General features: G+C 37.3%; 1 protein-coding gene across 2 annotated transcripts in view; it reads right to left on the bottom strand.

Annotated features, from left to right (window-relative positions):
* Nucleotides 1-1,650: 1,650 nt before the first annotated feature.
* EMB (embigin) overlaps nt 1,651-18,953 on the bottom strand; it is a 42,519-nt gene continuing 25,216 nt past the window's right edge. The window contains exons 4-10 of one of the 2 annotated variants that reach the window (XM_027606246.2): nt 18,434-18,617; nt 18,113-18,201; nt 9,757-9,884; nt 7,277-7,556; nt 6,469-6,502; nt 2,662-2,721; nt 1,651-2,049 (exon numbers count right to left, since the gene is read on the bottom strand). In XM_027606246.2, coding sequence (XP_027462047.1) covers nt 2,691-2,721; nt 6,469-6,502; nt 7,277-7,556; nt 9,757-9,884; nt 18,113-18,201; nt 18,434-18,617 — 746 coding nt within the window. In that variant the 3' untranslated portion in view covers nt 1,651-2,049; nt 2,662-2,690. The remainder of the gene's footprint in view (nt 2,050-2,661; nt 2,722-6,468; nt 6,503-7,276; nt 7,557-9,756; nt 9,885-18,112; nt 18,202-18,433; nt 18,618-18,953) is intronic. The other variant, XM_027606245.1, reaches the window with a different exon arrangement.

Raw genomic sequence — 18,953 nt, 5'->3', positions numbered from 1 at the left:
AAATAAAATAAAATAAAAAAATAAATAAAAAGTCAAAACTCAATTTTAATTTTCTGAGTACTTTTTCTGCTTAAGGTTACTGAAATGAATTGCCTTTGCTAGGAAAAACAGCAAGCATTGACATTTAAAAATTCAGTTTACTATACAAATATTTCAGATTATTTTACCATGGGGCAGCAATTTCTCCTGCTTGAAAAATACCTAGCCTAAATAGTGTGGCAAAATGGACAGATACATACTGCATATGAACTACAAATTGTTTTTGGTTTTAAATATACCCAATCATAAATATACCACTTTGAACTGGACTTAGTCAAATAACAGGTTTGACTAATTTTTCACTGAATTCAAATTGTTTATATTAATGAAGTAAACCGATTGGTTGTCTGCCACCATATAGATAACCATCCAAGAGAATGTTATCAAATAATGAATTAAACCAAAACAATGCATGGCTTATGGCTCTGAGACTAAGAATAAAATGAAATCTGCCATTACTTAAGGGATATACTCTGGTTCAATAAAATGTGCAGGTATAGTGAACACACTTTACACAAAATAATGCTGCAACGAAAAAATGGGCAGCTTCCAAGTCACCACTTAAGTGTATTATTCCAATTAGTAATATTTTAACATTAGTTAAGATGCCATATAAATTATAATTTTCACTACCACAGTTTTATCATTTTCTCAGCCAGTACATAATGTACATTTCTATAAGGTATTTTCTCCCCAAGTCATTGAACTCCTCTTCTCCGAATATTAATCTTCTAGTCACCAAAAATTGTGGGTTCCTTGCCACCATCCCACACTTCCCCTTTGACTTCTGATTTTTCTGACCTCTGCTAGATGGGACCCAGCAGCACTAAGGACACCCAGCAGGCTTCACATCATTGTCTTCAACCCAATCTAGTACACTGTAGTATGATTTTATAGTCCACTCAAAGCCACTGACAATGTTTCATGTCTATTCATATTTCATTTGGCTTGGTTACAGTGATTTTATAAAATATTTCAGTTATATATGCAATAGAAACTAAGCTAATTTTGAAGAAAAGTGTAAGGCATTTGCAACAGCATAGAAGAAGCCCTTTAGTACTTCTGGATTGATTTCAAACAATGGAATCATGACTATAAAGCACTAATAATGCATTTTTAGATATTTAGCCATCCATGGGTATCAAGACACCAGGTATCAAGTCAAAGATCCCAAGAAACCATGAACCACAGAAGCATCCCTGTAGCAGGGCTATATTATGACTATATGGACCTGTACCCAGAGCATCAACACTTTTTTGGGATTAAAAAATCCCAAACCCACGGCATATAAAAAATTCTCTATATAAAGACTAAAAGTCACTTTCGCCTGGTGTGTATAAGCTATGGAAATGAGTAGAACAAAGGTTGGGAAACATGTTTTTGTGGTGATGGGAGATTTGGGGCAAGAATATGGTTATATTTCCTTGCCTTAAACCAGTATTTGTGGAGGAAAAGTATGTTTTTCTTGTGGAGATTATAAATCATTAGCAAAGGCAGAAAGTATTCATTTCCTAGGGAAGATGTTTTTATCCAATATGACATTACATGAAAATTATTACAAATATTTCTAAATATAGTAAGCATGACTGGAAAAAAAAACTTTTTAAGGCAAATGGCAAAAGTTTTCTCTTTAATGAATTCTTTGGTTATAAACAGGTCTTGAATGACATTAGTTCTGTGTAGTATTAACTGGTTTTGCTGGTATCTCTTCTGTGCATCCCTTGATGACCAAGATGAAATTAATTATCCTGGGTGATAGCTCATAGAACATATTTAATATAATTTACCTTGCTTTAATGTAAAATAATTACAGAAGGGAAATGTATCTTTATATCTGATATAGCGTATATTATTATAAAGCTACTGCTGAGGATATTGCATAAACTTTTCATCCTTTTAAAAATAAAAACTCAGATATTCTTAACAGGAAACAAACAAAGCTGAAGTACAAACTGTACATCTTCCCATGACTCTTGACATGATGTTTCGCATTCACTGGCTCACAGATTCCTGAGTTAAATAAAGCATAATGAAACATAATTAGTATGTCCTGATTATTCTATAACTTATAATCATTTTAGCAAAGCAGAAAGTGCTAGAAAGGAGTGATCCAAACCACTGCCAAAACTAACAGTATCTATTTTCTAAATACTCAGGAAAAAAATGTTGATCAACTATGAAAATTTTGATTCTAATCAGTAAAGAAAATAAGCTACTATGTATTTGTTCATAATGCCAAATATATGAGTATAGGAGAATAAAAAAAGGAGAATCCAGAAAACCTAAGAGAGGAAAAAAAAATAAGACTACATGAAAAGTAGTAAAAGGAACTAGCCCATGATGACAAATATATATACATATTTTATATATATATATGTATATATATATATGTAGGGCAAAGGATTTATTTTTAGATTGGTTGCTACATGTTCTCTGATAGAAAAAAGATGTCATTTATTTTTATATAACTATACATTTTCTCCTATAATATTCTAAACAACTATATTCAAACACATAGTGAATGATAAGGTCTCCTATGAAACTAAAAAGTGTAGTCGGAATAATAGTCTATGTACAGTGAATTTTACCTTTCATTTGGAATATCATTTGGAAGTAACTTACACTTTTTCTGTGCCTGGGGGCATTATTTTCTACGCCGTTGCTATCATCTGATTTCCTGTCCAGAAAACAAAAAGAAAATCACTAGATATTTACATTGCATTAAATCAAGTCAGTACATCATCTATATAGTGGCCATCAGGTTAAAATGTAAAAGGTCAACAGAGACGATTCATTTTTCCTAAAAATGTTTTACTCATAATGCTGATTTTGTTTTTCTACCGTTGCTTAGAGAACCGTGGCCACAGATGACAGTGACCAGTCCTGTTTATTTTATGCAGAGGGAGAACTGCTTCTCCCCCAGCATGAGTGAGGACCTGGGTATATGGCCATAACTTGTAAGCAGTCTTGAGGCCCTGCAAGATAACAGCCAATCAGAAGGTCAGCCAACATGTGAGATACAGGTGCTATAATTCAACATATTTATCACAATGAATTAGAGGCTAAACATGGTTGTCTACCCAATGTGCATCAGGGCAAGGTGACAAATGTGGCCTTCAGATTCTTTTTTTTTTTTAACATTGGTTTTATTTTATTTATTTATTTTTAAAGATTTTATTTATTTGACAGAGAGAGATAGTGAGAGCAGGAACACAAGCAGGGGGAGTGGGAGAGGGAGAAGCAGGCTTCCCGCGGGGCGGGGAGCCCAACGCGGGACTCGATCCCAGGACCCTGGGATCATGACCTGAGCTGAAGGCAGAAGCTTAATGACTGAGCCACCCAGGCGCCCTGGCCTTCAGATTCTTAAGACAAGAATGACCAAACTAGGTTAACAAGAGTGCATAATGAATACCCTTCTAGTGTTACAGGCAGGCCTGAGCTCATTAAGCTATCACCACCAGATAATAAATTCAACCACGTAATCCAAATTTGGGGGAGGGGCTGTCAGGCGAGATTATATGGGTTAAGTATATGAGTGGATCAGATAAACGAATGAGCTCCTCATTGAAATATTTGAAGTGACTAGCTTGTTTTGATGTTACACATTTAGTACGGTTTTAAGATTTATTTTCATCAAGGAACTCTATGGACTCTTCCTGGCATCTAAACATATAAGCATTATATATAAATATGTATATATGTGTGTGTGTATATATAGAGAGAAAGTTTTCTTGACAGAATACATATATATGTGTGTGTATATATATATATTCTGTCAAGTAAAGTTTATCTCCTAACTAAAAATTCTAGATTCCCATGTTGGGCATAGGGATTACTTAAAAAAAAAAGTGCATTGCTAACTAAAAATTCTAAAAGGACATTGGTAAAAGGTGGCTGCAAATGAGTTCAAGTGCCCTTGATACTTGTATTAAATCTAAAGATATTGAAATAAGAAATAAACTAAAAAAATAAACACTGCCAGAGCTCTCTGTGGAACAGTATAGGGTAGAGAATATTATGTACACTATCCCAATTACCAATAAAAGAAAGTAAATCATTTATACTATAGATTTGAATCAGTTTGACGTTACTCCTAAGATATTCTAGAAAAAAGTATTTTAAAAAGATTTTAAAATTAGGGTAAGCTACATAAATGAAAATTAAGAATTGGTAAGTCTACTCCATACTGTCCTGGTACCACCCCTTCAGCGAGTGTCTTAAATGAACCAGAATCCACTGAGACAGGAGCAGCCCCCAGATGTGACTGCAAGGGAGTGAATGACCAGAAACACTGGGGAAGCTGAGCTGGGACAACAGCATCTGGGCAAGGCTGTAACTGTTTTGAATATCTGAATGACCGTCTTGTTTTCTGTACGACCCCAAGTATAAGAATGGGACACAGTACCTGGGAACCAGCAAGATAGAACATTCAACGCACTCTAAACAAGAGTTCCAAGTTCACCAGAAAGAGGTGCAGTTTCCTTCCAACTCTAAGAGTTGATGCCAAGTTGGTGCCAACAACACTGTTTTGTTTTGTTTTTCCTATCTGAGGTTATGGAATTCCTGATATGATTATTTCATGCCCTTACTTTAGAAGCTCATATCGTGTTGATTTATTTTACCTGCCCTTTGTGTACTGAGTAAAAATAACTATTTGAATAATGTCTACAAATATCTAAATGACAGCTCTCCCACTCTTTAACCATGGCTAGAGACCTCACCTCCGAACTTGTGCTGGCCAATGAAGATAAACCTCAGGTGCCATTCTGTGTGGTTATATGTGCTCAGGCCTTCCATTTCCAACATTTCTTTCAGCTGCTTTAATCTCATCTCGTTTTCCCGGTCCAGCCCTTGGCTGTGATACTCAGACTTTAATCCCAGTCTCAGGCACCTCCATCATTGGACTCCATGCTCAGTCCTCTGGCTGAGAGGAACTAGTCACTCCTGTCTTGACCAAACTAAATTATATCCCTGATACTTTTCTTCTCAGCCCTCCTCATGCTCCACTCTGAACAAAGGGGCTGTAAGAGAACCTGGGGCACAATATGTATTCTTTCAAAAACAGTGACTAATAAAACTCTAGCCCAGTGATTTTCCATATAAGAGAGACTTAGAATCAGTGATAGACAGGGCACCTGGGTGGCTCAGTTGGTTAAGCAACTGCCTTTGGCTCAGGTCATAATCCTGGAGTCCCGGGATCGAGTCCCACATCGGGCTCCCTGCTTAGCAGGGAGTCTGCTCCTCCCTCTGACCTTCCCCCCTCTTGTGCTCTCTCTCTTTCATTCTCTCACAAATAAATAAATAAAATCTTAAAAAAAAAAAAAGAATCAGTGATAGACATTTTAAAGAAATACAGATGCCCAGGCACTACTCCCAGAGGTTCTGATCCAGGAGATCCAGTAAAGTCTGAGCAACTATATTTTTAAGGAACATCCTAAATGACCAAAAATATAGCCAGGGTTAAGAAATTCTGGCTTACACAAATAATAACTCCCTTATGGTTATTGAACACCCCTGTGCATCAAAGCCTATGCTAAGCATTTTTACATACAGAATATCATTTAATCCAAAAGCCTTATAAGGCAAATACTATAATTAAAGCCATTTTGTTGAGGACAGAATTGAAGCACAGAGAGGTAAAAAGTCAATGGTAGAGGGGGGATACTAATGTAGGCAGGCAAACTCCACATGCCTCTCCAATCAACATGGATGTGTACAGAAAATAACACACATATAATATACTCTTGTGTTTTTGTCCAAACAGCAAACTTTTTTTTTATTTAAATTCAATTAACCAACATATAGTACATCATTAGTTTCAGATGTAGACTTCAGTAACTCATCAGTTGCATATAACACCAAGTACTCATCACATCACATGTCCTCCCTAATGCCCATCACCCAGTTACCCCATCCCTCCACCCACCTCCCCTCCAGCAACCCTCAGTTTGTTTCCTATAGTTAAGAGTCTCTCATGGTTTGTCTCCCTCTCTGATTTCTTCCGATTCAGTTTTCCCTCCCTTCCCCTATGATCCTCTGCACTATTCCTTATATTCCACATGAGTGAAACCATATGATAATTGTCTTTCTCTGATTGACTTATTTCACTCAGCATAATATCCTCCAGTTCCATCCACGGCGATGTAAATGGTAAGATGTTATCCTTTCTGGTGGCTGAGTAATATTCCATTGAATATATATATATATATACCACATCTTCTTTATCCATTCCTCTGTCAATGGACATCTGGGCTCTTTCCATAGTTTGGCTATTGTGGACATTGCTGCTATAAACATTGGGGTGCAGGTGCCCCTTCGGATCACTACCTCTGTGTCTTTGGGGTAAATACCTACTCTAACTGCAAAATTTTATTCAATTTCATATTTATCTCTATTTTACTCAAGTGAAAATTAATCTGTAATACTTACAACTGCTCAACTTGTTCAAATTCTTTCCCATCATCTGTATAACAAAAGAGGAATTTATTAAGATTGGTTTATCATTCTTATGGAGCATGTATGTTGAATTCAACTTTCCCCATGTTAAGAATGCATTCTGTGGTTTTCCCTCTTTGGAACGAGAGAGAGACATACGACATGAAACACCTGCACATCCATCACGTTCTCCTCTTTCCCTGCTCTCCAGACCTTACCTGCAATTTTCATCAAGCATAGTCTAGTGCCTGGGATTTTCAAAATCAGACTGACTGATCTGTAATTCTTTAAATTACTAAAAATTTAGTACAAAATCAGAAAAGAATACAGAATGTAAGATAAATTTTTTGGGGGGACCATGGGTTTCTCAACCTGCAATCTATCAAGCACATGCCACAAAAATGGAGAACTGACCAATGTCTCTTTTATGAGAACTCCAGAATGTCTGATAAAATATTTTTTAAGTGAGTTATCTAAGTGAAAGACTGTTTGTCTTTGAGGTCTTTTATGTTAAGCTATCACAGAATCTTCTATTATTCTAGTACCAAAGCACATATCACCTATTTGGTGTTGAGGTACCAGTAACACCAAAGCAAAAGGAGAAAAAGTGTATTTTCATACTAAAATTTTTTAGGAAGTTGAAACAGAAAGACCAACAATAAAAGCTCACATCACTGTCACCATTAATGTTAAATAAACATCCCTCCAAATAACAAAAGTTAGATATTTCCCCAAAACTCTAAAGCCATTATAATGTATTAAGTCATAACATAAGAACATTATCTAAAAAAAGAAACCTTACCTGTGTGCATCTTTTTCTTTTGGGTGTACATTTCACAAAACAGAATAATAGCCACTAAAATAATAACTTCAACAGCTATTCCAAGAAATGGTTTGAGGGGCACCAAATAACTCAGCACAACAAGTTCAACACGTTCTTGGCTCTCGCCTAATTGGAACACTGCATGGCACCAGTACGATCCCTTATCCTCTTCTGAAAGTTGCATTATCTTGAGCCTTGTTTCATTAGCGTTTGTTCCATTGATCGCATACTTATCATTCACGTGAACATCAACAGGAACCTAATATAAGGAGACATCAAAACCCATTCCTATCATATTGCATAAAAGACACATGTCCTAAATGATTGAGTTTTGAGCAAAAGCTATAAGGCATATTAAAATTTATGAGAAGTTTACATAACAGAGTCCAAGAGCTTCATCTCCCAATGGTAGCAAAGGGAAGGGATATTTTAAGTGCTAAACACTCCGTGTTTGAAACTATAGTGTAGGTCATCATGGGTAAATATTAGAATTAAAGATACAGAAAAATTCCAGCCATCTGGGTTTCTCGATCTAATCCCCAACTAGCTGTTCAAAGTACTTCCTCCTTCACAAGAGCAGGCACACATCAAATCAACTCATGAATTAATGAAGCTATTAGATGTGATCATTCCTACAAAGGAAGATCACTGGCTCCTGACACTGGGAGTTCCTGAGACTGGAAATGAGGATGAAATCTCCAGGCCTTTGAAGCTGATGTAGCGGGAATGGTAGAAATCCCGTGAGCCCGGTATATGTGGTTGTCTGCACACCGGTCTTCGCATATCTGAATTTCTTTCTTTCTCAGGCAAGCTGGCTTCTGAGAGTCCCTGGATTTTCCCCAGCCTCTCAAGAGCCATACTAAGCTATTTTGGAGCTGATTTATTTAATCCGTTTAAATTAAAACTTATTCTCAGGCCATCTGATGCCTTCACTATGCTATCACTCAACTGCACTGCTCAATAAATGCTAATCTGCATGCAAATATTCTTGGGAGGTTATCTGATCAAGAACTGTGAGTTTATTATTTGTTCCCCCTCCCCCCCCATTAAAGCGACCTGGCTCCCTGTGCATAGCGCTGCCTGTGATGCTCGTTCAAATGTACCCTCTCTAACTCGGACCTGATACATGTAAGCAATGCATGTTTAATGGGCACCCCAGGTGATGCGGAGGCAAGTGGTCGGTCTACATTTTGAAAAAACACTTGACTTAAAGTTGTGACCTGTACCCACTTCCCTACACTTCCCTCACATCCTAATATGACCCGTGCGTAGGGCCAAATTGAGAGAAAATTACTACAGCAAATGGAGAGAAGCACAGACTATATTCTAAGAGTTTAATGCAATTAGATTTCGGCTATTTTTTGCCCAGTATCACATATAAACAAATAAATTAGGCTATGTATGTCAAGTACTACAACAGATATTTATCTTTATAAATTTACATACTTTTTTTTAAATATTTACCTACTCAAAATGATTGCCTTTCCTAATCATCAATAAGAAAAGCAGCAGAAATAGTAATGATTTAAGTCTACCCCTAAGTGATGTGGAGCTTTCTTTAAAAAGTCAAACCAATGTTATCACAGAATCAGTCACTCTCCCTTTTAAGTCCTTTCCTCTGGTTCCTTTCAACAGTCTATGGCAGTATCAGTTTTGTCTAAAAAGGAACCTAGTACTTCATTGTAAGATCTACACTGTCCCATACTGTCCATCCCTTCTAGAATTATAGCTTGCCTTTGCAGGACTTTAATTTCAATGCTCATTAATACCAGAGCAATAGACAGGTGTCCCCTGAAGGACAATGTCCTAAATTTCCCTGCTATTAGAGGTTATTTGGGAGGAAGAAAGAGAGTGAGAAATGATTTTCTGAATATTCATGTTTTTCTTATTATCAGCTCTTTGAATAGCCATTAATTCTTTAATAGCAATGTAAAGTATTTGGCTTCTCTTTGGATTCTGGAAGGCCAAAAGAGGCCAGTGACACTGAAAGAACCCAAGACCCAACTTTAAGTTACCAAATTTTCATTCTTTTCTCAAATGGCACCACTGTATTGCATTCTTTCACAAATGTTTCCAGAGACTGAAGCTGGAAAAGAAAACTACCTTTTTTTTCTAGATACTTTCATGGAATGATAAGAAAAAAGAATCTTTTTGTTAGGGTTATTTCTAAACTCATCAACTAAAAATGAATGACAACTTCCTTTCAAAAAATTTAAATAAGTTGCTAAATCTAAAAAACAAAGTAGCAGTTAAAACAATAAGAGTCTCTTCAGATGTACAATGCAATATGCTAAAAACATGAAATGACAACTCCACGGTTCTTTCTTTATGAAGACACATTAAATAATAAGATAACAGAAGTACAAATAGTCCTAGGAATTCTGAGTCTGTTAATAATATTATTTATGAAATAAAAGTTTTCATTTTGTTTTCTTCGAATCACAGAAATAGGATCTTACCTGTATACTCCCGTTACTGCTGTACCAGGTCCAATTTAAAGGAGAACAGTGTTGACATTTACATATCAAGACAGTTGAATCCCCCACATAAGTGATCAATGGTTTGTGTTTTCCTTGAACTTCAGGGACTAAGAAAAATTTAGAGAAATATATGTTACTGAGGGAGTTTGAATAGGGAAATGTATGCAAGTTGAAGACAAATTCTGCTTTCATTTTCTCATCAGTATGATTTTCTTTACATAATTTTAGTTTCATATAACATGAAACCATTTTTTTAATTGGAGTATAGTTGATACATGGTATTATATTAGTTTCAGGTGTACAACATAGTGATCAGACAAATCTACATGTTATGCTATGCTCACCACATGTGTGGCTACCATCTATCACCAAGAAACACTATTATAATAGCACAGACTATATTCCCCATGTTGTACCTTTCATTCCCCGGACTTATCCACTCCATAATTGGAATCCTATACCGCCCACTCCCCTTTACCCATTTTGTCATTTCCCCCACCACACCACACCCCTCTGGCAACTACCAGTTTGTTGTCTTTATGACTCTTTTCCTTTTTTTTTTTTTTAAGATTTTTTATTTATTTATTTAATTGACAGAGAGAGGGAGAGACAGCGAGAGAGGGAACACAAGCAGGGGGAGTGGGAGAGGGAGAAGCAGGCTCCCTGCCGAGCAGGGAGCCCGATGCGGGGCTCGATCCCAGGACCCTGGGATCACGACCGGAGCCAAAGGCAGTCGCTTAACCAACTGAGCCACCCAGGCGCCCCTTTATGACTCTTTTTCTGCTGTTTTTGTTTATTTGTTTTGGATGATAAATTTCCTAAGAAAGTTTGAGGCAGGTGCCATTAGTAACAGAATAAAAATGACCAATGAATTTAGAAAAATTAAGTTTTAAGGATATGAGTAACTTGATAAAGAAAATTAAAACATAAAAACATAAGCAAAGCAATAAAAAGACAGCCAATAGCTCCACGGTGGAATCAGTTTCTTCTCATTGACCTCAAAGGATATATTATTGAATGTGCACTTAGACTGGAAGTGTAGACTGACCAACAAAGGTTACTTTTACTTTTTTTCTTTTACTCATTTTAGCAGATTTTTGGTTTTATGTTTTGTTTTTCCTTTATTTGGCAACAGAGAGAAAGCATAAAATTATATCTAAATTTTTAATGCTATATTGACAAATTTTATAAATATTGCTTCATATTCACTTGTTACCCTACTTTTATATTTTGTTTTGGGGAGGGCCATGGTAGAAATAGAAAGATCAGTTTTAAGTACTAAAGTTAGCTTTCTAGATTAAATACATTCTCTAAGTGCTCTTGGCTTTGTACTACCCAAAGATAATTGGGCATTTGTTGGATGAATCATAAAGATGAGGAAGGGAGAAGTAATTGGTAATGACTAGAAAAGAAATTCTGACTGGTATAACTACCAAAGAAGTGGTAAAAATAGGGTTGGAGAATAGGATTTCTTTATGGGTTCTGTCCTCAGATGATTAAGATTACAATGATGGGTGTGGGAATTCTTCTTTTTTTCCTTATTGTTTAAAATATGCCTAAAGAGGGGCCTTAGTCTGTTAAGTGTCTGCCTTCAGTCAGGTCATGATCTCAGGGTCCTGGGATCGAGCCCCACAGCTCCCTGCTCAGCGGGGAACCTGCTTCTCCCTCTCCCTCTGCCCCTCCTCACCCCCCACTTGTGCACATGCTCGCTCTCTCTCTAATAAATAAATAGAATATTTTAAAAATAAATAAATAAGATGTGCCTAAATACAATTGCACATATCACCCTCTCCTTCATCAAGGCTGCTGACCAGCTGAGTGTTGAATGAAGCAGTGCTAATAAAAGAGATGCAAATAAGAGGAAGGTATGTCACCCATGATAGCATAAATGCTTCAAGTAATTCATATGAAAGAAAATAGAGCAATCTATAAAGTTGTCTCACACTTTTCATAACTAAGGAAACATGTTTTGATGAAACTGAATGGTCTACAATTTTACATTAACCAAAGCTGTGAACTGCCTATCAGAATTTGTACTCACCCACTAATACTTTACGAAAACCTAGTCAGGTACCACTAGGGCACTCCTGAGAGAGGAGACAGGGAGTATGAGTGATTACCTGGATTTAAGACATCCCAGCCAGAAGATATTCTGAGCCCTCCTTTTGACTGAGGCCACTAGTGTCCCAAACTCCCAATCGGGTCACCATCAGGCTGAGGGATATTTAGTTAATATGTGGTTAATATGTGTCCATTCCAAAGGTCAGGTCTTTTAAGTGTTTGAAGGAAGTCAGCACAAAGTGACAATGATGTGACAAAGAATTGGTTTGGGTCCAGGAAATACATACACTCAAATTACAGTTTCAGTGTTACTAACATTGAGTACTTCGCTAGGTCATAACCCATCCTACTGTGTTGCTGTAAAGGATTAAGTATGAGATCATACTAAATAAAGTGTTGGGTGCAAAGTAAACACCACAAAATTTTGATTATGTACTGGTATCGCTTTTCTTAACTGACCTCCCTCACAATTTGTAATGACCATGGCCTTATTACATAGTGGTCATGAGTCAGCTTACTAGGATAGATCATCATCATGTGCAAGAATGATTTCCAGGTCAGCCAGTCATGTGGAAGAGAGGAGAAATAAGACTTAGAATAAAAAAAGAGAACTGGAAATTCATCTGAATACATCTCAGAACTGTAGGAACACGTAAAAACATAGGAAAGGCTCCAAACTGAATGCCTTATAGACTACCCAGCCCAAGTGAGAAAGGAGATTAAAAGAGTGAAATGATGAAAAACTCAAGGGTATGAATCGCAGGAGACAAGGCCCAAAAGAATGAAGAAACAGGAGCTTTGAGATCCTTTAATAACATCTATTTTAATCAACTTAGTGAGGCTGTAAAACAAATTCTGCTTGAAACACGCATTCAAGTACTTGGCGAAAGCAGTTGAATAAGATTTTTGTGTAAGGATTACAATTTCAGGATAAATTAAAACAATTTAAATCAGGGCACCTCAATCCTGCTCCTTACCATAACAAGAAATTAAATTAGTTAAAAGTTAAAAAGAAACTCTTGTTTCCAGACCTATGTAGTATACAGAGCAGAAAAAACACATGGAATAATAACTTTACATATTACATAGAATCTAAGAATAAAAAGAAAAGGGCCCGTTCACCACATACTGGTTTTAACAAGAAAAAACAGAATAAAGCAACTGGTACTTTGACATAACCTGTGAGAGAAATTTTTAAATAAGGGAATAATTGCTATCCACATGCATTTTTTCAATAAAAGTAAAGATTGTGTCTCTCATGTAAGTTCATGTAAGTGTTCTCCCTATTAAGTCAAACTACTTTTGTTTTGTTCAGTTTCCTCAGTCTGTGGCTACCCCACTTTGGGCTCATCTGGGGACCCAGACAGCAGTCTGCTGCAGGAAAATAACCAATAGAGGAAAATTGAAAGCAACGCTAGGAGCCAAGAGAATAGGCTGACCAACTGTCCTGATATTAACATAACTATATTTTAAGTTCTTGAGAAACAAGACAATAAATTTCAGCATCAAAATGTTACAGGCCTAAATTACGCTGAACCACAGAATATTTCATTCTGTTTTTTTTTTTTTTAAGATTTTGTTTTTCATTATTTATTTGACAGAGAGAGAGAGAGCTCAAGCAGGGGGAGCGGCAGGCAGGGGGAGAAGCAGGCTCCCCACTGAGCAGGGAGCCCAATGCGGGGCTCGATCCCAGGATGCTAGATCATGACCTGAGCCGAAGGCAGCTGTGTAACCAACTGAGGCTCCCAGTAACCACCCCCCCATTCTGTTTTTTTTTCTCACGGTAGATCCAGTTTCCTCACTAGACACTGGAGGTGGTGTCAATAAAAGGCTGAGCAGTGGCCTACGGACTGAAGTCCCCGGTGACCTCACTAGAAATTCCCTCCTCTCATTCAGCCCTCCAGTTTTCCAGTCCTAGAAAGGAGGATTATCATGGATTAGTCATGGTCCAGGGCACTGATTGGGCCCTGTTTTCTAGGGATAGAAATCTAGAGGTATAAATAACTCAGCCTCATGCTCAGCATATTTTTCCTGGCTGAGGAGGGTGTTATCCTCCTGTCCAGAGGAGTAAAGACCTAACTGACCTTGGGCTGTGAAGGAATATAAGGCTCTGCTTTGGCTTAAGGTTAGTACGACCTCATTGAGGAAAAAGAAGCCTTCCATGTGGCAAAGCCTTCCAAGAACTTCAGCAAGGTTTGTGGCCAAGGCTGGCCAATAACAAAATGTTACTTTGCCTTAGTGTCCCTTTTTTGGTGTGTATTTCCTTACTTGAGATTTTGCTAGGAAAAAGCATGACTGGACCAAGTGAGAAGGAAGTTATCTGAGGGCCTCCTGACAAAACACGATCAATCTCTCCGTTCAAGACCACGACCGAGTCATACTTCATTCCAATATGCCGAACACCTGGTGTGGCTTTATTATTAAATGAAGTATGAGAACACAGAAGCTCCTGGAAAGGTCAACCCTACTTTAGGGTAGGCCTCAACTAAAGACCTGCAGATAAGCACAGATTCAAGCTTGGCTAAAATAAGGATTCTTTTCTGAAGCCACAAAGTTCCTTCCAAACCTCAGATAAGCAAAACCACACTTCTCAAACTCCTCGTGAAAAGGTGGACATTAACCACTGCTCTGCTACATTTTATATGGCTGATAACAGCAGTGTGGATCTAAATTACAAAAGGCACCATGGTCAGGAAACACCAGTTTGTTAGAACTTCTCCAGAGGTCCCAGTTGGTTCTGGGCTGCTACTTATGTTTGGAAATATTTATGCAAAGAAGCACAGCGATACGGTGTTCTAATATGTTCTGTTGACCTTTTGAAACTTTGGATAAGGCAGGACTGGTGAGAGTCTTGGATTGGAGGAATCCAAGTCTGAAGATGCTGAAATTGCTGATTCAAACTAGTGTCTAAGAAGATGGGGCCCAGGATCTACCTGGTGACAGTCAAAGCCCTATGGAGTTGTAAAGTTAGAGATCTATATCGTGAACTAGGAAGAAAATCAGCCTGGGTCATTTTCGGCCCAAGGACATTTAGGTATTACCAAATTAGGGAAAAGATTCTTCCACAGAGTCAAAGACAGCTAACTAGACTTCAGCACTGGGGTTTGAAGCTGAAGTTCCAACTGATTCTTCCATAGTACTATTCCATATTTTGACTCCCTGGATACTTACTAGTGAAGACAGATGGCTAGGCCAAGAGAGGCTTCACAGCACTTGGCACCATCAAAATCTCACCAAGAATTCTCAGAAGTTCTTTGTGCCATTACTTACCCTTCACCAACTAAATTTCTGCATCTTTTCTATTAAGAAATTTTAATTTTTTCTTTTTTTTAAGATTTTATTTATTCATCTGACACAGAGAGAGAGAGCACAGGTAGGGGGAGTGGGAGAGGGAGAAGCAGGCTCCCCGCTGAGCAGCGTGCCAGATGTGGAATTCGATCCCAGGATCTGGGATCATGACCTGAGCTGAAGGCAGACGCTTAACCGACTGAGCCACACAGGTGCCCCTCTAACGAGAGATTTTAACACTGATGAATATTATAGAAGTTTTCAGCAACTACATCAGAATAGTTGACCTGCTACTGAGAAACACAGTAGCCCACCTCTCATCTTTCTTGAATGAAAAGTAATCACAACATTTTAGCACTTGCAAGCTTCCAGTGTGACTTTTGCTCTCTCTCCTGTACCAGCATCAACAGCCAAACACAAAGTGAGCAGGTTTTTTTGCATTGTACTAATCAGTGATTTGAGGCCCTTTTGTAATCTTGTAGTAATAAATCAACCAGCTCCCATAAAGGCAGAAGCAGGGGCTTTGCTGATGAATTGTTCTAAGGACTCAGGCTCATGCACTAGTTACTCATTTGGTCAATGACAGAATGGGGTTTTTTTGGCTGAATTTAAAATAGAGGATAAAAAAGGCTTTTCAACCACACTCAACTGTAGGATTGCTAAGTAAAAATAAGCCTTCTTCTTAGGAAAACCCATAAGCAAGTCATGTGGAGACATAATATAATAGGATATTTATAAAAATAGATGCCATCCTATAAGCCTTAGAGATCTAATTAAATAATAACTATAAAAGAATTGTTCTGCAGATGCCTTTAAATTGTAATCAAATGAAATTATTTCTCCAAGCAATATTCAATTTAGATGAGTTACAGGAAAATATTATTTTACCAAAGATCTGGAAAGGGCCAACTTATTAATTTTATAAATATCTTCGAGACAGTATATACTTAAAAGTTATATTACTGTTAAGTGGGCATTAAAAACTAATAAACTGAACTAAACTACTTTAAGAAAACTACAAAAAGAAAAACAGTAAATATTCAGTGGCTCTTTGCATTTCTCAAGCATTTGATTTCAAACCTAAGCCTTGTGTTGGTGCTCCTGACACCAGCCAGATGATTCAGCCTGGTCATCTCAAAATAGATATGGAATCAAGAGGCTTTCTCCAAGACCACGTGGCATTAAATGTATTGGTATATTGAAAAATAAAATGCTTCTGTTAATCTTTCACATTAGAGGCAGGACAGATCATTGCCAAATAATAATTTAAGTAATTTATTATAAGACAGCAAATAGGAAAAAGCATAATATAGTCAATATTTAAAGTCTGAACAGGTGTAACTAGTACATATTTCTAGAAAACAGTCCTATCTAGATGGGGAAAAAAGCAATTTTTATTTTTTTTAACTCTTTTTTTTTTAAGATTTTATTTATTTATTCATGACAGACAGAGAGAGAGAAGCAGAGGGAGAAGCAGGCTCCCAAGGAGCAGGGAGCCCGATGCAGGACTCGATCCCAGGACCCCGGGACCATGACCTGAGCCGAAGGCAGACACTTAACCATCTGAGCCACCCAGGCGCCCGAAAAAAGCAATTTTTAAAACTGAATCTCCTGGAATCCCTTTAAGCCTCAAGATTTGATGAGTATTCCCTCAAAATCTATAGGCCTTCTTTACATATTTAAAGGAAATTCAATAAAATGTTTACTAGAGGACTGTGTGTGTGTGTGTGTGTGTGCATGTGTTTAATATCCTCTTAGCTCATTAGGAAGGAAAGAAAGAAGGGAGGAGGAAGATGGGGAAGGAGGGAAGGAAAGAAAAAGACAAGGGAAGGAAGGGAATAAGGGAAGGAAATGTACGGTGCATCTATCCTTCACTAAATTAAATTAAGCAAACAGAGGAAAGGAGGTTAAGAGAGAATGTATATGATCAACATAATCAAAGGATGGGAATAGTTTCTGCCTTTGCAGACACCAAATTGCATAAACACAAGGATTTATTATATTTACCAAGTAAGAACATTTACAAAACCACATGAAGGAAATGAGTCTGTGAGAACAGGGGGAATATAGGGAAGGATGGAGGGACAGAGGAGCGAACCACCTTAAATCATGCTAATGTTGGAGCAGGCCATTCTGCTATTGATGGGGCCTTGGAGACAGTACCCATATTTTGTCAGGGCAGCTAGCCAGACCTCACAATTTTCAGGAAAAGTGGAGAACAATTTCTCATGTACCTTGGGAAATTAATGTGAAGCAAAACCCAGAACAGTTAATATGGCAACAGACCACATTTCCCAGATACCAGCATGGACACTGTGGTTCCCTAATCTATCACAGAATAGGGGTTTTTCATGAAGATAAGTGTCCAGCTCAGTGACTAGTCTCTCTTATGAGATTGAGACCTTTATAGTTTTGCTTTAATGATAGTTAAGAGTAAAATATTCTGATCTTACTTCTTCTTGTTCCACAGGGAAGAGCTATGGGTTTTATTCTGGGGTTTTTCCTTATTTGAGGAGACCAAAAACTGGCAACCCTTTGTGCATCTCCATATTATTTTTAAATTTTATGGATCCCTAAACCCCCCAAGTCCCAGACCCACGGGTACAGAACACCGAAGCATATTCTCACAGATGCCTAAAGGGACAATATATAAAAGCTCTGAGTTTAGTGGGCTAAACAAATGAATAAGCAAATAAATTCAAGAGACTGTTACAAATAACCTGGCAGCCCCATCTTTCACACTAAAATCTCGATTTAAGCTAGGGGAGGGACAGGAGTGGGAATGGGTTGGGAAATGCAGCGCTACCACTGGGAAGACTGGGAAGTTCCATTTTTAAGGTCACCACTTTAAGATTCAGTGGAAAAGTATATGATTTTCTTTCAGCTCATTACGTTTAGTATTGTAATGGTAATTCAAAAATTTGGGGATTCAGAATCCTAAAAATATAATGCTGAAGTTATTACTCTATAAATTATTAGCACTAACCTCTGAAATTAAATGTGCCCCTTTGTTCCTTTTCCTCTTCAAGGAAACAAGAATAGCTTCCCATTTGTTTGCCGTTAATGATGGTAAACCTAAAGAGAATTTATTAATATGGGCTTAGTTCTCAAAACACTTCTTGATAAAAATGAAAAAGACTTAGCATTTAATCAAAATTCTAAAATAGAAACAATTCTGTAAATATGCAAATTAGAATATTAGCATAACCTTCAAAAGACAGCAAAGGAAAGAATGCCCAGTCATCAAAAATGTTTAAAAGTTGATGAATTTCATCGAGCCATGCAGGTTAAAATTTTATGTACTCACATGTACTGGGTATACAGGATGTTTCCTGTGACATTGATGCAATAATTCTCAAGTTGTTCATCACCTTTTCTCCAAGTCACATTTACTGAATTCACATCCCCAGATGTTGTGAATTGGCATGTGAGTTTTATTTTAGAAGGTTGTTCTAAAGTGATATTTTTTTCCGCTGGCACACTGGAATGTTCTATTAGCCACAAAAGAAAAGACAAAACAAAAAAGATGTTGTAAAAGTTACACTTAGGGGAGATCCAATATGTAGAAAGCAGGTTTAAGCCATCAATAATAATGTTCTATCAACAATTTCTTAATGTAACATTCCTTTGAAGGATTACTCCTCTGTTGACATAGATTTGGTTCCCTTTATTATTCTCTTTCATAGTTACAGCGGAAGAAAGTGTTTGTTACATTACCAGAATAGCAAAAGCCTAAGGCTATAATCTTAATCTCCTTAAAATTTCCAGCTGACAAGGATATAGGGGAAAGAGCACTGTATAAAGGGGGGCCCTATGCTTTGACTGTA

This window comes from Zalophus californianus, chromosome 5 (assembly GCF_009762305.2).
Source record: "Zalophus californianus isolate mZalCal1 chromosome 5, mZalCal1.pri.v2, whole genome shotgun sequence".
NCBI classification, from domain to species: Eukaryota; Metazoa; Chordata; class Mammalia; order Carnivora; family Otariidae; genus Zalophus; species Zalophus californianus.
Note: the sequence above shows the minus strand (reverse complement) of the source record. Positions and strands in the feature narration are given on the sequence as shown.